Source organism: Mesoplodon bidens (genome assembly GCF_964165515.1).
Source record: "Mesoplodon bidens genome assembly, chromosome: Y".
In the NCBI taxonomy this organism is placed as follows: Eukaryota; Metazoa; Chordata; class Mammalia; order Artiodactyla; family Ziphiidae; genus Mesoplodon; species Mesoplodon bidens.
Genome location: NC_138180.1, coordinates 45098320 through 45120747, shown reverse-complemented (window position 1 = coordinate 45120747; position 22428 = coordinate 45098320). Strand labels below are relative to the sequence as shown.

Here is a 22428-nt window from a genome sequence, read left to right as displayed (position 1 = left end):
TCTTCCATAGCTTTATGGTAAATCAGATTTTAAATTTCTACCGTTTAATTTCATATTTAAAATTCTTACATGTCTCAGTACAGTTGACCCTTGAACAATATGGGGGTCAATCTGCATATACTTATAGTCAGCCCTCCTTATCTGAGGTTCCTCTGCATCCATGGATTCAACCAACCATGAACATGTAGTGCTGTAGTATTTACTGTTGAAAAATATCCGCATTAAGTGGACCCACACAGTTCAAACCTGTGTTGTTTAAGGGTCAACTATAATTGTTAATAAAACATGTAAAAGAAATGACTATTTGGGGTATGAAAATCAGAAGTGTTTAAATCTACTGGAAGAGAGAAGGCATTATTTCCTGTCTTTTTCTGAACATAACTTAGTTATGGTCCATCACAGAGGCTGTAGGAATTTTGTGTGCCTTCGTAGCCAGTACCTGAGAAGTGCAGTCAATAACTTTCTCATCTTTCTTTCTTACTCACAAAATTACTGCAGCTGATACTATGCAATGAGTTCTCTGTTTATGGAGGGTGGGTTTTGTTTATTTTTGTATCTTTCTTAGTACACGGTAACAGACACAATATATATTATAAATTTATTTATTTATTTTTGGCTGTGTTGGGTTTTTGTTGCTGTGTGGGCTTTCTCTAGTTGCGGTGAGCGGGGGCTACTCTTCGTTGTGGTGTGTAGGCTTCTCATTGCGGTGGCTTCTCTTGTTGCGGAGCACGGCTCTAGGCACGTGGGCTTCAGTAATTGTGACATGTGGGCTCAGTAGTTGTGGCTCATGGGCTCTAGAGCGCAGGCTCAGTAGTTGTGGCACATGGGCTTAGTTGCTCCGCGGCATGGGGGATCTTCCCAGACCAGGGTTCAAACCTGTGTCCCCTGCATTGGCAGGCAGATTCTTAACCACTGATCCACTGGTTAGGGAAGTCCCACACAATATATATTAGATGTTCAGAATGTCATTGATATTTTTTAGTTGTCGTCTAAGACCAACATGTTTACATTCTCTCATAGTTGTTAGAGGAGGATACAGAAACATAACTGGAAAAGATGGAAACAAATAAGTGTGCTTTTAGTTTTTTCCCCTAATCTATCCATTTTTCTTTTTAATAGTTGTGATATTCAAGGAATTCAGACTTCACTTTTTACTGCAGTTTTGAAAATTCACACAAACTCTTCCTTATTTTTGATGAGTTTTGAAATTGCTACTCTGCTGCTTTCTTATTACTTCCATACTGATTGATATATTTGATGCAGAGTTCTGAAATAAGCTTACCTACTTGGAAACTATTGAGATTTTTCTATAGGTATAGTCTAAAATCATTTTATGTGTCTATAAGTAGAATAGATTAAATGAACATAGCAGTGGAAATTTTACCTCTATTTAAAATAATTCTCCAATTTAAGTGGTAGATTCTAATATATGTGTGGCAATTTCTTCATTACAGAGGAAGATTTTACGTCATATCAGCCTTCATATTTTGCAAATATCTCTAAAGAAAATATGTAGAATAAGTGTAAGTTTAAACTTTTTGAAATATTTAATGTTCAGAACTTCTAACTTTGCTGTTTGTGCAAATTCCTCAGGCAGAAGGGGCAGCTGGCTGTGGAAGGAGCAAAGCAGGTGGAAGAGTTTCTACAGCGAAGACGGGAAGCGAGGCAGAACAAGGCTCGGGCTGAGGGGCATATGGTAGGATTTTGTTTTTGAGATTTTTGAACGTGTTAGTATTCAAAGTGAAGGTCTGGAGCCAGGTAGGTATAAATGACACGAGCCGTAATCCTTTACAGACATTTCCTCTGAACATTTGCAGAGCATTTAACCTCTCTTCAGCTATTTCTTTTATGCCAAGCGTGAAGTTCTCTTGTTCCTTGGTTAATTGAGAGTAAGTTCGTAGCTGTATCCTTCCTTTTAAAAGAGTTGAAGTAGGTATAGCAACCCAGATATTTATATTAAATAAATACGTTCTTACCTTACTTTTTTCTTCCAATATGCTTTTGGTTTTAAATAGTTTTAAGTAGCAAAGAATTGTAGAAGAAAAATTGGAAATAAACATTTGGGTAACTATACATGTAACTGCGCCTTTACTCAAAAGCAAATTAGGAACAAAAATATTTTAAAGCCTCTAATTATTCCAGTTAACTGAATTAAGTCATGTACATAAGAAAATATTAATAGTTTTAGATAATCATTTCTGTAGTTAATAGTTTTGACTTGCAGAGGTACACAAATGCCTTTTCACCTTTTGTCCACAGAACAAATGGTGTTTGTTTGTCAGCTCAGTACCCGTGAAGCATCACACTCACGTAGGAAACAGGTCAATTGTATGGTAGTATGTTTTCTTTAGACTTAGATCTACTGTAAGTCCATAAGTGATATCTTTATGAGTTAATTAATATAATTATTCCAATTTAGGATTTTTTTTCTTTGAAATAATATCACAGAAAAATAGTTACATTTTTTAACGGTTACCCTGTATATGTGTAACACCCATCAGCTTGTTTTTCTAATACCTGGAACTAATCTGTATTTGTATCCTCTCTATAGGCAGAGGAGAACCTCCTTTGTTTTCCCTTGCCCTATTTCTCCCATGTTAGTAGCATCTGGAATTTTAGTTACAGATTTTAAAAACAGTTATTAGACTTACCAAGATTTACACATTTCTTTCCTCAGCACAGTTCCTTATATACTACTGTCCTCCCTCAGTTTATTTGTCTTCATGATGGAGACTATCCTCTCATAACCTATTGGAGAGAAACTGTCAAAGATTTGTTGGAAAGGTCCTTATTTTGTCTTCACACTTAAATGTTAATTTGTAGTGGTGGTCTGCTGGTGAATTTGCTTAGCATTTATATGTCTGAAAAAGCATTTTGTCTTCTTTTTTGAAAAATATTTTTGCTGGATGTAGTCTTATAGTTTGAAAGTTCTTTTTCTTTCAGTTCTTTAAAGGTGTTTCTCCACTTACATCCTGGCATGGCTGTTCTGACCACAGGTCTGCTGTCATTCTTAAATTTTCCTCTGTGTGTAATGTGCCTTTTCTCTCTGGCAGCTTTTAACATTTCCTCCTTATCACTGGAAGTGGATTGACTTAGATGTATCTTGAAGTAGTTTTCTTCATTTTTATTTTGTTGGGGGTTCATTGAGCTTTTGGATCAGTGGATTTATTGTTTTTATCAAATTTGGAAAAATTCAGCCATTATTTCTTCAAAATTTTCTGTTCTCCTCTCCTTTTTCCTCTGGGTGCTCAGTACCCATACGTCAGCTCACTGATGCTCTGTTCATTTCTTTTTGGTCCTTTTCCTGTGTTTGATTTGGGTAGCTTCTGTTACTGTATCTTCAAGTTCATTACTCTTTTTGTCTGCTTTGTGTAATCTGCTCTGCTCTTAATCCCATCCAGACATTGTATATTTTTCATTTCAGATACTATATTTTTTAATCTCTTAAAATTTATTTGGGTCATTTTTATACTTTCCATGTCTGTCTTTATAATACTTACACTTTTCTCTACCTTCTTGAACATATGGAATATGATTAGAGTCGCCTTTTTAATGACCTTGTCACTAATTCTATTATCTGTGTCATTCCTGAGTCTGTTTGTTGATTGATTTTCTCTTCATTTGGGTAATCTTTTCCTGCTTCTTTACCCACCTGGTAATTTGTGGTTGGATGCCTGGCATTGTGTATTTTATCTTGGATTTTTTGTATTTAAATACAAATGAATAAATTTATTCTGAGATGCAGTTATGTTACTTGAAAATAGTTTGAGTCTTTCAAGGTTGATTCTCAGCTTTGTTAGGCAGGTGGAGAATAGCCTTTCATCTAGAACGCACTTGGGGCCACCACTCAGGCAGTGCTCTTTTTTTTTTTTTTTTTTTTACTTTTTGCAGCATTTACTCTGGGCCCATAAGTTTTTGTTTCTTTAATTTCTTCTGGGATATCTTTTTCTTCTGGGCAACCTCCTGTTCTGCTTTAGGAACAATCTGTTCTTTTTCAGTAAGGATCATCTCAATGGGGCTGGGAGAGCTCATGTATAGGTTGATCCAACCATGAGCTCTGTAAGTCCTGTGCCGCATCTTGGTGGCTTTGTTCACCTGGATATGCTCAATAACCAGAGAATCTACATCTAAGCCCTTAAGTTCAGCATTACTCTCTGCACTTTTGAGCATGTACAGTAAAAATTCAGCATTCTTTTTGGGCCACTGACCCTGCATGCAGCCCCACTGTTTGGCCTGGGCACACCTACCAACTCCACCATTGTAACGACGGAATGGCACACGTTGCTTCTTTAAAGTGACATCCTTCAGATACTTGGTGACTTTTTGGATATTCATACGCTTAATGGCCTGGGCCGTTTCACAAGTGTTCTTAAAGTGAACACGAAGATTTGAACCTCTCAACTTGCTGATTTTGTGGGGTTTTCTGGGTCAGGTGAACAGCGAACCATTTTTAGAGGTCACCTCAGGCTGCTTACCGGAAAAGCAAGGCAGTACTCTTGATGCTCTGATGATGGATTTGTGGTACTCCAATGCTCTGTTGATTTGGAGGCCTTTCTAGTCTGGCTGTTGGAAGTGTGATGTGTTCCCAGCCCTCAGTGAGCCTGAGGGATTGGTGACGTCATGGTAACCGTCACTCAGCAGGAGACTCGGGAAACCTCTGCCGATTCCAGGACTCTCTGGGCAGCTCTCTCTTCCTTGGTACCCCTTCCTGCAAATGTTAGTGCTCTTCAATCTCCCAAGCTCTGGCTGCTGTTTACCTAATTCAGGACACCCTCTCCCTGTGCTGCAGCCTGGAAACTGGGCAATTACTGAGCTTACCTCACTTGTTACCCTTCTCACAAGGATCACTGTCTTGTGCTGCCTATTTGCCAGTTTTGGAAAATCGTTGTTTCATCTGCTTTTGCTGCCTGTTTGCCAGTGTTGGAAAATCGTTGTTTCATCTACTTTGTCCAGACTTGTAGTTGCTGAAGGTGGGAGGGTAGATCTGGTCCTTAGTTACTCCACCACAGCTGCAAGTGAACGTCTTGGCTGGTAGTTTGCTGGGTGAAGAAATGTGGGTTGCAAGCTCTCCCCACCCCACTTTGAAGCCGCTGCCTCATCATGGTCTCATTGTCGCTCTCAAGTCTTGTGACATTTTTTTCCTTCACGTTCCTCTGTAAGGGGTTTTTCCTCTCTGAAAGCTTTTGGCACTGCTTTTCTACCTTCCATGTTCTGAAGTATCGCTTGAGTGTTCTCGGTATTTTTTAATAGACCTGTTGTGACTCTAACCAGATGCTTTCAGTCTGAGCATGCACCTTCAGTTCTGGGACATTCTTAATTGATGCTTCTTCACATACTGCTTCTTCTCCTTTTTCTCCTTAAGATAACTCCCGTTAAATGGATAGATTGGAACCTCTGCATCAAATGTCTTTTTTTCTGTACTTTTATTCATCTTTTTCATCCCTTTGTCCCTTCTTACTGTTTTGGAAGGATTCCTGGGCCTGAATTTCAGCTCGTAACATGTTCTTTAGTTTTGTCTACTCTGCTCTTCAGCCCATCCAGTGATGTTTTATCTTAAGTTTAGAAACTTGTATTCTCATGTCCGTGAATCTTCTTAGTTCTCCTTGAAATCTCCTTGATCATGTGCTCATTTCTCTAATGGTTCTTTGGTTATCATAAGGTCTTGTTCTTAGTGCACTCTCGGCCATGTCACCTCGGTGTCTTCAGTTTTTTTTTTCAGCAAGTCTGCTCCCTGTTTCATGGTACTGGCATCCCTCATACGTTTGGTGTTCTTGCTGGTGTGTTCATGTTTGGGGGTGTCTCTTTTACCCTTCATTGCCTCTCTTTGGGTGGCCCCCTGGCGAGATGGGCATGTGTTGCTGACCTCTGCTCTGTTCAGTTTTTCATCAGAGTAGAGGATAGGTGGGACACATTGCTGTTCGGCCAGGCAAATACGTGGCAGCTTATTTTCTGGGCATTGGGGACAGCACCTTCCTGGGTGTCACCGGTCACCTGGAGCACCGGCCTGGCCTTTCACTCCGGGCTCTCTCATCAGTTGTGTCTGAAAGGAGCTGCTCGCAGAGATGGACAGTGTGCTGGGTGACCTCTTCTTTAAGCGCCATTGCTGCTGTTCCCCTCGTGCCCCGGGTGCCAGCTCAGCGCAGAGCAGCCTCCTGTTGCTCACATCTGCTGCTGAGGCCTCTTCCCTACAGGCTGTGTTCATGACGCTTCTCATCTTAAACCCACGTATGTACTTTCCTTACCCCTAGATTCCTTCTGTGCTTGGGACTACCAAGAGTTTCACTTGTTTGTGAGTGTTGATATGCATTCACTTTACAACTTCTCAAGTGTAGAATTTTGGAAGAAGGGGAGGCCATGGTCTCACTGCAGTCAGATATTAGTATTTTCATTTTGTTGTTTTATCATTTTTAAAAGATGTGCTTTAGAAATCAGTGCATTTTTGACAGTGATTTTTATATGACTTTCCAAGATTCATTTTGTTAACCTGTATAGAGTTTCTTCATTCCCTAGATGACTATATGTATACGTGAAACTTTACTTTAGAAAAATGTGGCTAAAAAGTGAAGAATTTTTACTTTTCAGTATATTTGGGTGGGTGCATCATATATTACTTTCTTTATTCACTAATATAACAACAAGGAAGTGTGTTAAACACTTTGGGGGTAATAGGTTAATTAATTGATTAAAGATGACTTAATTAAAGCTTACTCAGATACAGTTTCTCTCTGGAATAACTTAAGAGTCTGGTGTTAGACAAGAATATATATTCTGGAAGCGTGAGGTAAAGAACAGAGGCGAAAGCTGAGGTTAGCTGTGGGGATTTTAAGTTCACACAATTTTAAGTTCTAAATTGGAACTTTTTTATGATGAGGTAGAGGAGTTGTTTAAAATTGGCCTCTCCTTTTCCATGCTGTATAACAAATTACCATAATGTAGTGGCTTAAAGCAACACAAATTTATGACCCACAGTTTCTCCAGGCCAGGACTCTGGCACATTGTAACAGTTCTCTGCTCCTGGTCTCCTGAGGCTGGGGGGCGGGGTGTGTGGAGGTGTCAACGGCTGTGTCCTCAGCTGGAGTCTCAGCCGTCTTCACCAACCCCTCAGGGTGTTGGCAGGACTTCCCTCCCAGCTGCTTTGGAACTCGGGCCTCGCTGTCTGAGAGCTTTGACTGGGACCATGTGGCCCCTTCATCTCAGCATCAGAGAGCTCCCTGTGCATCAACCCCCCACCTGCCGCTTCTACAACCAGCCAGGAAAACTGCATTTAATGGTCAGCTCACTGGTTTAACGTCCCTCATCCCATTTATCATGACCTAATCCTGGGGGTACAACCCATCAGACTTGCACACCTGAGGAGTGGGGGTGGGTATCAGGAAGCCTTGGGGGTCTTCTCCAGGTTCTGCCCGCCACAGTCCCTTTGCCTGTGACTTAGAGGCCACGTCTGGGGATGCAGACAAGGCGAGGGGGAGGAGCTGTCTCGAGCCCATGCTTGGTGGTAGAGCACGCAACCCAGGCGTCCAAACAGCCTTGTAAGAAGTCAGCTGTATTAACAAAGTTTAAATACAGTGAAATTCACCAGTGTTGGGTGTGTATCTGGATGAGTGTTGACAGGTGTATGTAGTCATGTAACCACTGCCACAATCACAGGACAGCACCATTCCATCATTTCTTAAAAGGTTCCTCCTCTTGCCACCAGAGAAAAAACTGTCAGTATGCGAGATGATGGATGATAACCAAACTTACCATAGTGATCCTTTCTCAGTTTTTGCGTGTATCAAGTCATTATGTTGTACACCTTAAACTAACAGTGTTGTAAGTCAGTCGTGTCTCAGTAAAACTGGAGGAAGAAGTTTCCTTGTGCCCCGTGACAGTCAATCTTCTACCAGCTGTAGGCAACCACCAATCTGCTTCCTGTCACTGTGGTCTTGTTTCTTCTAGAATTTCATGTAAAATTATCATACAGTATATAGAGTTTTGAGGCTGGTGTGTATCAGTTCTTTTTTATTCCTGAGTCATATTCCATCGTGTGGATGTACCACAGTTTGTTCAGTCCTCAGTTGATGGGCATTTGTGTAGTTTCTAAAAGAGATGCTTTTAAAGCTCATGGGAGTAGCCGATCATTACATTCCCTCAATTATATGCTCCCCATGCTCCCACAGAGCCCTTCCTTCTGAGTGGATATATCCCTCTTTATTATGTGTAACTCAGTTGGTGACTGTTTTTACTCTCAGACTTCTGAACACTGCTGGAGAAAGTTAAAGCTGTGATGACTAGTGTCAGATGGGTTTATGGTCTCTGGTTTCAGCAGAGCTGTCAGTCCTTCTTGGCTGTCCTCTGAATCTCCATGGTCAGCAGCCTCTCCTGTTGCCCACAGTGGGGACTTTCCTCCATGGTTTCATCCTTCTTCCCTTTCTGTGAAGATTATCATTACATCACAGAGAAAATTGGGCTTAAGAATCCCACATTTCATCACATTTTCTGCCTCCATACTTATAAACTTATGCATAATTGTACCCAATCTATCCTTGTTTTCTCCATTCTCAGAGAAGGATATAACTTCCTCTGTTCAAAAGTAATCTTCCTATTCCATCCTATTTGATGACTGTAATGCTGGTAATTGTTAACATTGGTCATTTACTGGGTGCTTATGTGTCAGGCTTAGTTCTAAGTTCTATACCTGTATTCACTCACTTCTCATAGCAGTACTCTGAGGCAGGTTCTGTCGTCTTCCCATCTTACATCTCACTGAGGCAGAGATGGAGAAGCTGAAGTGACAGCTTGAGCTTTACAGCAACCAAATGATAGATTACATCGTGTTTAAATCCCTGCAGTCTGACTTGAGAGCCCACGCTTTCCTGGCCTTATTTTCTGGGCCACACTGTCTGTTTCGCCAAGGGTCCTCCTTACTCTATCACTTGTTTCCTCTCTTTTCTGACCTTCCCTTCTTTTCTGCACAGCCCATCAATATATTCATGTTTCTCACGTTCCTGGCTCCTTCCTCCTCTTCGTAGCCAGACACCTCAAATGAATGAAGCTCTGTTCTCTGTCGTTGCTTACCCGCTATTCATAATCCTGTTGAAACAGAAGTCACCAATGTCCATCTTGCCAAATATAATAGAGTATTTTAAATCTTTATCCTACTTGACCATTCTGTGACATTTGATCACATAAGTTACTTCTTCAAAATTTCTTCTTCGCCTTCCATGACACCAAATTCTCTTTGTTTATCTTTTACTTTTCTGATTATTATTTCTTAATATCTTCTTCTACAGGATTCTCTCCTTCTTTAGTTTCTAAGGCTGATATTTCCTGGGGTTCTGTCCTTGGTTATTTTTCACTGTAAGTTAATACCCTGGGGTGATCTCACTTATTATTCTACAAGGGACTGGTGACCTCAAAGTCTCTGTCAGTTATGCAGACTACCCTCCTAACTTCCATCCTGTCTAGCTGCCTTCTGGACATCATTTCCTAGCAGTCACATTGGCACCTTATTTTTTAAATTTCCTTTTGTTATGTAAATCATCATACAATAACATTAACTTTATTTTTCTTCTCCAGTTCTATGAATTTTAACACAAGTATAAATTCACGTACCCACCACCACAGTCAGGATACAGAACCATTCCATCACCCCAAAACTCTCTTGTGCTCTCTCTCAACATAGTCATGCTGTCCCCTCACCCCTAATACCCTGGCAGCCACTGTCTATTCTCCATTACTATGGTTTTGTCTTTTCAAGAATGTCTTATATGGTATTTGTGTGTGGTATATATAATAGTATATAACCTTTAGCGGTTGGCTTCTTTCATTCACCTTAATGCTGTTCATCCAAGTTGTTGCATATATCAGTAACTTTTTCTTTTTTGTTGTTGAGTGGTATTCCATTGTATGGATGTGCTACAGTTTGTTTATTCATTCACCCACTGAGGGACATTTGGGTTGTTTCTAGTTTTTGGTAATTATAATCAGTGCTGTTTGATCATTCATTTACAGGTGTTTGGAGAAGAGTAAGTTTTTGTTTCTCTAGGATAAATGCCCAAGAGTGGCTTTTCTGGATCATGTGGTAAGTGTAGACTTAACTTGAGTTTTCAAAAGTCAGCCATTTGCCAGAGCACTCGCACCTTTTTTGCCTTCTTAGCAGCAGTGATCAAGAGTGCCCATTGCCCCACATCCTCATCAGCATTCGGTATTGTCTTTGTCTTTTATTTTGGCCATCTAATCTATGTATAGGGGTATCTCATTGTGGTTTGATTTGCATTTCTCTAAATGTTAATGATGTTGAATCCCTTTTCATGTGCTTATTTGTGATCCTTATATCCTCTTTAGAGAACCATGTGCCTGAGTAATTTGTCCATGTTAATTGTGTTGTGTTGTTACTGTCTTGCTGAGAGTTCTTTATATTATGGACAGATCTTTTATTGGGTAAGTGATTTGCCAGTATTTTCTCCTAGGTGGCAGTTTGGCTTATCATTCTCTTAACAATATTTTTCACAGAGTGCAAGGTGTTAACTTCGATAAAGTGTACGTTTTCAGGTTTTTTTGTTTACAGATCATGCTTTTGCCTCTATCATGTCTAAAAACTCTCTGCCTATCCAGCAGTCATGAAGATTTGGTCCTATTTTTCAAAAAAATTTTATAGTTTTACTTTTAACCTTTAGATCTATGATCCATGAAAGAAAATGTTTTTAGTGTGGTAAAATACACAAAACATAAAATTTTCTGTCTTACCCATTTAAAAATACATAATTCAGTAGCATATGGTACATTCACAATGTTATCTTCCTTCTGCTTGATTTCTGTTTATTTTGCTCATTTCTGGTCTTTTAAGGTTGAAGCTTAGATAGCTGAGGGTGAGACCTTTTTTCTTTTCTAATATTGGTATTGCATGCTGTAAATTTCCCTCAAAGCACTGCTTTAGTTGCACCTCACAAATTTTTCTGTGTTCTATTTTCATTTCATTCAGTTCAAAATTTATTGTAATTTCCCTTGAAACATCCTCTTTGGCCCATGGATTACTTAGAAATGGGTTAATTTCCAAGTGTTTGGACTTTTCTTACTTTTTTCTGTTATTGTTTTCTGCTTTTATTTTATGATCAGAGAGCATACTTTATAGGATTTCATTCAGTCATTTTACATTTGTTAGGGTTTGTACTTTGATCTAGAATATGATCTATCTTCGTGAGTGTTCCACATGCACTTGAAAAGAATGTGTACCCTGCTGTGGTTGGGTGGAGTGCTGTATGTTTCAATTAGATCCAGTGAGTTGATGGTGCTTTTTAGTACTTCATCCACGCTGACATTTTGCCAACATTGTTTGATACTGAGGTAGGAGAGTTGAAGCCTTCAAATATAATTGTAGATTTATCTGTTTCTCCTTTTAGTTTGGTCAGTTTTTCCTTTCTTTTTTTTTTTTTTTTTTTTTTTAGAAAGCATACACATTTAGAATTGTTGGGGTTTTAGAGTGAATTGACCTTTCTTACCAAAATGTAATCTCTTTTTGTTCCTTGTATTAGTGGAGGGGTTCGTTTTTGTTTTTGTTTTTGTTTTGCTGTGTAACAAATTAGCACAAGTTAGTGGCTTTTAACAACATGTATTTGTTATCTCATTTTCAACTTCATGAAGGGTTGGTGCCCCAAACCCCTTGTTGTTCCCAGGTCAGCTGTAAACACTATTTTACTCCTTCACTTTGGAATGTAGAAATTTTTCCATCATGTAGGTACCCTTACCCTCTCCCATTACGCCATAGTTGTCTTATATATTACGTTTACATACATTTAAATCCTCATTAGGCCGTGTTATAAATTTTGCTTGCAACTTCAAACATGTTTAAGAAGGCAATAGAACAGGAATACTTACTAATATTTACACAAATATTTACCATTTTTCTTGCTATTCACTCATTCCTAATGATCCAAGTTTCTTCTTATATAATTTCTCTCTGAAGAAATTCCTTTGGCAGTTCTTTTAGGTTAGGTCTGTTGGCTATAAATCCTCTTAGTTTTATTTCATCTTTATTTCTAAACAGTATTTTCGATGGTTGTAGTATTTTGGGTTGACAGTTCATTTCTATTTTCAAAAAAGTTACTTCACTGATTTCTGTCCTCCATAGTTTTTGAAGAGAAATCCTCACCTTTATTTCTCCTGCAGGTATGTCTTATTTTTCTCTGGATGCTTCCAGATTCTTTCTTTGTCCTTAGTTTCCAGCGGTGTGATTAAGTTGTTTCTGGGCATGGATTTCTTTAGGTTTATTCTGTTGGTGGTTTGCTAAGTTTCTTGAACTTGTAGGTTTATGCCTTATGCCATTTTTGAGCCATGATTTCTTCAGATATTTTTTCAGCTCTGTGCTCTTTCTCTTCTCTGGTTCTCTGATGACATGAATGTTAGACCTTTTGTTCTTGTTCCACAGGTTTGTGAAGCTCTGTTCAGTTTTTTACAGTTTTTTTCTCTTGTTCAGATTTGTTAATTTCTGTTGTTTTCAGGTTCACTTCCTCTTTCCCCTTTCATCTTTATTCTGCTTATTTGGTCCAGCCAGGGAGGGTTTTATTTTGGTAATTGTATTTTTTTCATTTCTTGTGTTTCCACTTGGTTTTTCCTTGTTTCTTTTCTTTCTCTGCTAGTATTTTCTATGTTAACCTTTTTTCACCACTTGATTGCTGTTCAAATACTTTTAAAATAGTTTCTTTGAAGTTTTTGCCACATAATTATATCATTTCTTCCATCTAATCATAATCTGTCTATTGTATATTCCCAGGTAGTTTGAGATTTTTGTCATTTTTCATGTGCTGATTAATTTTGAGTTGTACCCTGGACATTTGGAATATTATATTATTAGACTTCGGATTTTGTTTAAATTTTATGGAGGCTGTTGATTTTATTTGTTTTAGCAGGCATTTGACCTGTTGGGGTCAGGCTTCAAATTCCTGTTTTCCTTTTGTCCCTCATATGCACTGTGCAGTGTTGTCTGCCCGGGATTTGGGTGGAAGTCTATCAGCCAGCCCTGTGCTCATGCAGAGCAGGGTCTTGTCCACACACAGATGCAGGCAACCCCAGGACTTTATAACAACTCTTGGGGCCATTTTCCAGAGCCCCACAGTGTGCCATCGGTCTGATGCCCGCCTTTTCCCTGGGCTCACCTCTCAGTCTGAGGCCTCACATACCTAGGGCTCCCTCAGTCGTAGGGTGAAGCAGTGGGAGGAGAGACAGACAGACAGAGTCAGAGAGAGAAGGAGAGAGGCAGAGGCCACAGGCTTTGCTCTGGCTCTTTTTTTTGCGGTACACGGGCCTCTCACTGCTGTGGCCTCTCCCGTTGTGGAGCCCAGGCTCCGGACATGCAGGCCCAGCAGCCATGGCTCACAGGCCCAGCTGCCCCATGGCATGTGGGATCTTCCTGGACCGGGGCACGAACCCATGTCCCCTGCATTGGCAGGCAGACCGTCAACCACTGCGCCACCAGGGAAGCTCTGCTCTGGCTTTTGGAGTATCAACGTCACAGGAGACCACGGGTCCCTCCCTCACCATTGTAGCTCCCAGAAGCTCCTCTTGCTGTCTCGGCTGCCACCACAGCAGTGAGCTTTCCTGGGGGCTGCAGCACAAGAGAAAAAGGAGAGAGAAAGACTAAAACTGGAACATTTCCTATTCTCCTTAAGTTTTCCCTCCCTACTCCGGAACTGGAAGAGAGAACCAGTTACTGCTGTCGCTACCAGAGTGCTCGGTTTGGGGGTTTTGGCCAAGTTAGGTTTAGGCCAGAAGATACCACACTTTTTAAAATGTGGTACCCTCATCGTGCACTTATAGGTACTCTGAACTCTGGCATTCTTGACTCTGCCTGCCTCTGTTTACTTTTCAGGGTCCCCAGATGTGCCTGCACTTTATCATGTGTTCATTGGGAAAGGGGGTGCGTGTGCTTCCATCTTACCCGGGACTAGAGCTTTCTGTACTTCATTCTTTTATTTCCAAAACGAAATTCACTTCATTGTCTTCAGACCCATGGCCCCTCCTGTAGTACTCATCCTGCTGCAGAGAATCACCATCAAAGATGACCTGACTTTGGCGGTTCTGGTTTGAAAGCCAGAAAGCATCTTCTCTCTGTCACGTCCCACCCAACTCAACTCATAGCCAGTCAGCGACCAGATCACGTTTTCTGCCTTCTGAATATCCCATAGCCACCTCCTCCTTTCTGTTTTTGTTATTTTTGCCCTTGTTGAGATCCTTACCTCGTTAGTCTTTTCATCTCACTGCTTCTGAGGATCCTTCTAATGCATCTTTGGCTTGGGCTGCCAAGGTGATCTTTCTAAAGCCACATGGAACACATTGCCCATATGCTTGGAATTACTCAGTGGTTGTTTATTGTTTAGAGGATAAATTAAACCTGGTAGCTTAGCACAAGGGGTCTTCCCTTTGTCTTTCTTACTGCTCTTGATTTTCCCGTTCCCTTCTTCATCCCTTCAGCTTCAACCATACCAGGCTACTTGCAGTTCCTGGAAGACACTGTTTCTAGTTTCTACTGAGATTCCATCTGCCTTATCTTTGTGAGAGAGTTCATGGTACCTTTCTGTTGCCTTGTTGGCTTGGGGACTGCGGGAGAGATTCAGGGGGAAGGTAGACATGTTTTTACTGCCACTGCAGTTGTTCCCTGCTGAGGAGATGGTGATTAACTCTAGAAATATTTACTGTTAATTTGCACGGCATCTTAGGTAGTTTCCATAAAGCTTTCTGATTTTGCCAGCCTCATGTATCTGCAAAGATTAGACATTCCGTTATTGCCATGGGAAAACGATTGATTCTGTGCCACAGGTCTGTACTGCACATTTATGCTGCACAGGCTGGAGCAGGGAGACGTGGCTGCTCTGAGAGTTTATCACCTCTAATGAATTAGCTGGGGAGCCTCAGGGAGGAGAGGCCTCAGAGAGAGCCTTGGAGTCTCCTCTGAAAACAGCCAGGAGCCTGGGAACTGTTGCTCACTCAGCATGAGGTGCTGAGTCAGTCAGCCCTGTGTCTCATGTAGGAGACCCTCCTTAGCCCAGCAGCATTCATTTTGGGAAAAGCCACTTAAAGTAAATCCAGCTAAAATAGAGACCCACATTTTGTAGTAAAGAGTGGAAAAAGGGTTTGATTGGGATTTTACCTTGAAAAATGAAATTTAAAAATTATTTTGTCTTATGTTTATCAGAATTTTGGATATACTTCCAAGTGCATATTGATTCTGAAAGTAACTAACTTGAGGAGGATTATAATTTTTCTGTTAGAAGTGTATAATGAATACAATATGTATTTTATCAAATCCAAGATACAACTATAAGGCATATTGTTATTTTATATATGACTAAAAGAGAATAAATCTTGCCAATATAACTTGATACAATGCTTTTTATCACAATCTTTTTATTTTATACTTGTTGAAATAAGTCTTTTAGATTTTTTTTATTATGTTATTCTTGAGCATCCATACAAAGGAAAATATGAATGAAATAAATTGGTAAAGGTATTCATTCCTAAATCTATTTTCATACTTTGACTTTCCAATCATTCGTTTTTAAAATTAGGGTCATTGACGTTCACTTTTTCTCAAATAATATTATCCTCTATGCCACCAAGTGCACTGAGATTTCAGCGATTCTCAAAAGAGAACCCCAATTTTCTCTCAGGGAGTCAGCACCAGTCTGCAAGCTTTGGTGCTGGTGCTTTCTTGCTCTTATCAGAGGGAATCAATGGAAGGTTTTCAACAACTGGTAGGCTCCTGTTTCCTCTTGAACAAGCCATTGCGTGGTTTTTTAATTTAAAACTGAGGAGTTGAGGTTTTCCAGTTATGACAGCAAGAAATAAAAAATTGAGAAAATTCATACATTCTCAGGCAGTAACATCTATGTTGTAACTGCTGCCCGGCCCACAGTTTATAAGATTATAACAGATCATAGAGATGCTATTGATTGTAAGATGCACCCCATTTCAGAGATGTTAAAATGTGAACAATGTTCATATTAGAATTGATGAAAGATGGTATACCCTTCACTTCACAATTTTTGTATGTTTCAGTTTTATAACTATTATAAAAGAGGGCTGTTTCTTGTGAAAATGGCTGAGATTTTGGCAGTTTTCCAAAGATCATCTCTGAATTTTTTAATACCCATAATATTTTGAAGGACCAACATCATAATTCTTTGCACTTTTAAAAAATTCACTTAATTTATCTAATCCTGTTGTATTTGTAGACGGTTTTGCGTATGATTTGAAAATTTTTCCAGTATCATTGTTATCATCTTCATGAAATCATTCATCTTTGGCAAGATTAATAATTTTCTTTGTCAGTCAGTTTGCATTAGACATGCACTATGTTGTCAGATATTTATAACATTCAACAATCAGGGAGAGATGGATCAACAGAGACCTTGATGTGATGAATGAGGAGAAACGTGCTACTTGGGGACTACTTTTATAGTGGTCATTAATGCTTACATTTTGACTCTGACAGCATTCAGCATTGTAACTATATATTTATATAACAACTGTACCTATAGCACAGGACTGTGATGGATATTTATGGTAATAACCCTGACTCTTCAAGAAAAATATATTAACACCAGTTATTTAAGGTAGTAGCACATAATAAACATTTTTCCACTGATAAATATTAATACTCATGACTTGTTTGTACAGTTTGAAAATGTATATATATTACACTGTGGTTTATCCTTATAACCAGTCATAAAATATCCATTTTGCTGATGAAGAGAAGGAGTCTTAAAGAGGTTGTGACAGATGTATGTCTTAAACCTAATATGTGTTTTCTAATACTTACAATCTCATTATAAATAATCAAACCTAAACAGTTAAGAATAAGTTCTGAGTCTTAAAAGATTAATCCTCTGGAATTGGGAAACTGCTGTAGTTAAATTATTTGATCAGTATATTTTATTAACTGCTTTAGGAAATCATAATGATTACACATTGTTTCTGTGTCAAAATGAAATCAAAGTCCCCAACCTGTGAATAAGCATTTGGGACATAAATAATTTTTAGGTTGAATTGTAATTTAAAGCAGCCATGGATTTCAGAGTTATTTCATATGCTTGTATCCAAATTCAAAATTTTCCCTGTTTCGGTAATTTGAAATTTTTAAAAAATGCAGGTTAAGGAAACTCCTAACAAGACTTCAAGCCAGGTGGTTTGTTTGTTTGTTTTTCTCTGAGTAGTATTTATAAAAATAAACTAAATTTACCTAGAATCTAATCCTGACAGTAATTCTCTGCGATGGGAATTTTTATTCCAAGGTTACAGTTGTGAAACTGACTCAGTCATTAGTACTTTGCCCGAGATCACTTGGAATGTCCAGAGGCAGCATGCAAGACCAGTGTGTCTGACTTTCGAGATCATTCTTCTAGCTATTTTGCTTTGCTGTTTGTTCCTTTTTAAATCCCATATTAGTATTTGCCTTACTTTAGGTAAAACTTGTGGATTTGATGATTTTGTAGTGCAGGGATAGACAGACCTTTTCTATAAAAGGGCAGATAGTCAGTGTTTTCGGCTTTGCAGCTCATAGGCTGTCCTGAGTAACTACTCAACTCTGCTATGGCAGTGAAAGCCGAAGCAAATGGGCGGGGCTGTGCTGGTAAAACCTTATCTAGGAGACCTTCAAGATGGCGGAGGAGTGAGATGTGGAGATCACCTTTCTCCCCACAGATACATCAGTAATACATATACATGTGGAACAGCTCCTATAGAACACCTACTGAACGCTGGCAGAAGACCTCAGACCTCCCAAAAGGCAATAAACTCCCCACGTACCTGGGTAGGGCAAAAGCAAAAAGAATAAACAGAGACAAAAGAATAAGGACGGGGCCTGCACCAGTGGGAGGGAGCCATGAAGGAGGAAAGGTTTCCACACACTAGAAGCCCCTTTGTGTACAGAGACTGCAGGTGGTGGAGGGGGGAAGCTTTGGAGCCGTGGAAGAGAGTGCAGCCACAGGGGTGCGGAGGGCAAAGTGGAGAGATGCCTGCACAGAGGATCAGTGCCAACCAGCGCTCACCAGCCCGAGAGGCTTGTCTGCTCATCCCCCAGAGTGGGCGGCAGGTGGGAGCGGAGGCTCGGGCTTCGGAGTTCAGATCCCAGGGAGAGGACTGGGTTTGGCTGCGTGAAGACAGCCTGAAGGGGGCTAGTGTGCCACAGCTAGCCATGAGGGAGTCCGGGGAAACGTCTGGACCTGCCAAAAAGGCAAGAGACTATTGTTGCGGGCTGCGTGAGAAGAGGGTGTTCAGAGCACCGCCTAAACAAGCTCCAGGGCATGAGCCACGGCTATCAGCACGGACCCCAGAGACGGGCATGAGATGCTAAGGCGGCCGCTGCAGCCACCAACAAGCCTGTGTGCAAGCACAGGTCACTCTCCAGACCTCCCCTCCCAGGAGCCTGTGCAGCGCGCCACTGCCAGGGTCCTGTGATCCAGGGACAACTTCCCTGGGAGAACACATGGAGTGCTTCAGGGTGCTGCAACGTCACACCAGACTTTGCCGCCGCAGACTCACCCTGCATTCCGTAACCCTCCCTCCCTGCTGCCTGAGTGAGCCAGAGCCCCTAATCAGGGGCTCCTTTAACCCTGTACTGTCTGAGCAAAGAACAGATGCCCTCAGGCGACCTACATGCAGAGGCGGGGCCAAATCCAAAGCTGAACCCCAGGAGCTGTGCGAGCATAGAAGGGAAATCTCTCCCAGCAGCCTCAGGAGCAGCGGATTAAATCTCCACAATCAACTTGATATACCCTGCATCTGGGGAATACCTGAATAGACAACGAATCATCCCAAATTGAGGAGATGGACTTTCAGAGCAACGATGTATATATTTTTTCTTTTTTCTCTTTTTGTAAGTGTGTATGTGTATGCTTCTGTGTGTGATTTTGTCTGTATAGCTTTGCTTTTATCATTTGTCCTAGGGTCCTGTCTGTCCGTTTTGGGGGTTTGTTTTTTAGTATAGTTTATAGCGCTTGTTTTCATCAGTGTATTTGTTTTTTGGTTTGGTTGCTCTCTTCTTTTTTTTTATTACTTTTTAATATAAAAAAATTTTTTACTTTAATAACTATTTTTTCTTTCTTTCTTTTTTGTATCTTTCCCTCACTCCCTCTCTCTCTCTCTCTCTCTCCCCCTCCCTCCCTCCCTCTCCCTCTCTCTCCCTCTCCCTCCTTCCCTCCCTTTACTTCTGGGCTGTGTGGCTGACAGGGTTTTGATGCTCTGGCTGGGTGTCACGCCTGTGCCTCTGAGGTGGGAGAGCCAAGTACAGGACACTGGTCCACCAGAGACCTCCCAGCTCCACGTAATAACAAACGGTGAAAGCTCTCCCAGAGATCTCCATTTCAATGCTAAGCCCCAGCTCCACTAAACGACCAGCCAGCTACAGTGCTGGACACCCTATGCCAAACAACTAGCAAGACAGGAGCACAACCCCACCCACTAGCAGAGAGTCTGCCTAAAATCATAATGAGCTCAGAGACACCCCAGAACACACCACCGGATACAGACCTGCCCACCAGAAAGACAAGATCCAGCCTCATCCACCAGAACACAGACACTAGTCCCCTCTACCAAGAAGCCTAAACAACCCACTGAACCAACCGTAGCCACTGGGGGAAGACACCAAAAACAACAGGAGCTATGAACCTGCAGCTTGCAAAAAGGAGACCCCAAACACAGGAAGATAAGCAAAATGAGAACACAGAAAAACACACAGCAGATGAAGGAGCAAGGTAAAAACCCACCAGACCAACAAATGAAGAGGAAATAGACAGTCTACCTGAAAAAGTATTCAGAGTAATGATAGTAAAGATAATCCAAAATCTTGGAAATAGAATGGAGGAAATACAAGAAACTTAACAAGGACCTGGAAGAACTAAAGAGTAAACAAACAATGATGAACAGCAAAATAAATGAAATTAAAAATTCTCTAGGAGGAATTAATAGAATAACTGAGGCAGAAGAACGGATAACTGACCTGGAAGATAAAATAGTGGAAATAACTACCACAAAGCAGAATAAAGAAAAAAGAATGAAAAGAATTGAGGACACTCTCAGAGACGTCCGGGACAATATTAAACGCACCACCATTTGAATTATACGGGTCCCAGAAGAAGAACAGAAAGAATGGGACTGAGAAAATATTTGAAGAGATTATAGTTGAAAACTTCCCTAATATGGGAAAGGAAATAGTTAAGTCCAGGAAGGGCACAGAGTTCCATACAGGATAAATCCAAGGAGAAACACGCCAAAACACACATTAATCAAACTATCAAAAATGTAATACAAAGAAAAAATATTAAAAGCAGCAAGAGAAAAACAACAAATAACATACAAGCGAATTCCCATAAGGTTAACAGCTGATCTTTCAGCAGAAACTCTGCAAGCCAGAAGGGAGTTGCAAGACATACTTAAAGTGATGAAAGAGAAAAACCTACAACCAAGATTACTCTACCCAGCAAAGATCTCATTCAGATTCAACAGAGAAATTAAAACCTTTACAGAGAAGCAAAAGCTCAGAGAATTCAGCACTACCACACCAGCTTTACAACAAATGCTAAAGGAAGTTCTCTAGGCAGGAAACACAAGAGAAGGAAAAGACCTACAATAACAAACCCAAAACAATTAAGAAAATGGTAATAGGAGCACACATATTGATGATTACCTTAAATGTAAATGGGTTAAATGCTTCAACCAAAAGACATAGACTGGCTGAATGGATACAAAAACAAGACCTGTATATATGCTGTCTACAAGAGACCCACTTCAGTCCTAGGTACAGACTAAAAGTGAAGTGATGGAAAAGATATTCCATGCAAATGGAAATCAAAAGAAAGCTGGAGTAGCAATTCTCATATCAGACAAAATAGACTTTAAAATAAAGAATGTTACAAGAGACAAAGAAGGACACTACATAATGATCAAGGGATCAATCCAAGAAGAAGATAAAGCAATTGTAAAATATGCACCCAACATAGGAGCACCGCAGTACGTAAGGCAAATGCTAACAGCCATAAAAGGAGAAAGTGACAGTAACACAATTACAGTAAGGGACTTTAACACCCCACTTTCACCAATGGACAGATCATCCAAAATGAAAATAAATAAGGAAACACAAGCTTTAAATGATACATTAAACAAGATGGACTTAATTGATATTTATAGGAAATTCCAGCCCCAAACAACAGAATACACTTTCTTCTCAAGTGCTCATGGAACATTCTCCAGGATAGATCATATCTTGGGTCACAAATCAAGCCTTGATAAATTTTAGAAAATTGAGATCGTATCAAGTATGTTTTCCGACCACAGTACTATGAGACTAGATATCAATTACAGGAAAAAATCTGTAAAAAATACAAACACATGGAGGCTAAGCAAGAAACTACTTAATAACCAACAGATCACTGAATAAAACAGAGGAAATCAAAAAATACTTAGAGACAAATGACAGTGAAAACATGACGACCCAAAACCTATTGGATGCAGCAAAAGCAGTTCTAAGAGGGAAGTTTATAGCAATAGAATCCTACCTCAAGAAACAAGAAACATCTCAAATAAACAACCTAACCTTACACCTAGAGCAATTAGAGAAAGAACCAAAAAAAACCCCAAAGTCAGCAGAAGGAAAGAAATCATAAACATCAGATCAGAAATAAATGAAAAAGAAATGAAGGAAACAACAGCAAAGATCAATAAAATTAAAAGCTGGTTCTTTGGGAAGATAAACGAAATTGATAAACCATTAGCCACACTCATCAACAAAAAAAGGAAAACTCATCAATACAATTAGAAATGAAAAAGGAGAAGTAACAACTGACACTGTAGAAATACAGAGGATCATGAGAGATTACTACAAGCAACTCTGTGCCAATAAAATGGACAACGTTGAAGAACTGGACAAATTCTTGGAAAAGCACAATGTTCCAAGACTGAACCATGAAGAAATAGAAAATATAATCAGACCAATCCCAAGCACTGAAATTGAGACTGTGATTTAAAATCTTCCAAAAAACAAAAGCGCAGGACCCGATGGCTTCACAGGTAAATTCTATCAAACATTTAGAGAAGAGGTAACCCCTGTCCTTCTCAAACTCTTCTGAAATATAGCAGAGGGAGGAACACTCCCAAACTCATTCTACAAGGCCATCATCACCCTGATACCAAAACCAGTGAATGATGTCAAAAAGAAAGAAAACCATGGGCTGGTATCACTGATGAACATAGTGATATAGATGCAAAAATCCTCAACAAAATACTAGCAAACAGAAACCAACAGTACATTAAAAGGATCATACACCATGATCAAGTGGGGTTTATCCCAGGAATGCAAGGATTCTTCAATGTAAGCAAATCAATCAATGTGATACACCATATTAACAAATTGAAGAATAAAATCCATATGATCATCTCAGTAAATGCAGAAAAAGCTTT

The 22428-nt window shown here is 40.0% G+C and overlaps 1 protein-coding gene and 1 pseudogene across 2 annotated transcripts in view; one reads left to right on the top strand and one right to left on the bottom strand.

The window, feature by feature from the left end:
• Positions 1-22428, top strand: part of LOC308609681 (serine/threonine-protein kinase Nek1-like) — a gene marked incomplete at its 3' end in the record, with an annotated part of 151820 nt that overhangs the window by 86478 nt on the left and 42914 nt on the right. Inside the window, 1 exon segment of the mRNA XM_081223394.1 lies at positions 1594-1696. Within this exon segment, the coding sequence (XP_081079520.1) occupies positions 1594-1696 (103 nt within the window).
• Positions 3895-4448, bottom strand: LOC308609694 (large ribosomal subunit protein uL22-like; annotated as a pseudogene). Its single transcript has one exon. The product of its transcript is annotated as a large ribosomal subunit protein uL22-like (transcript).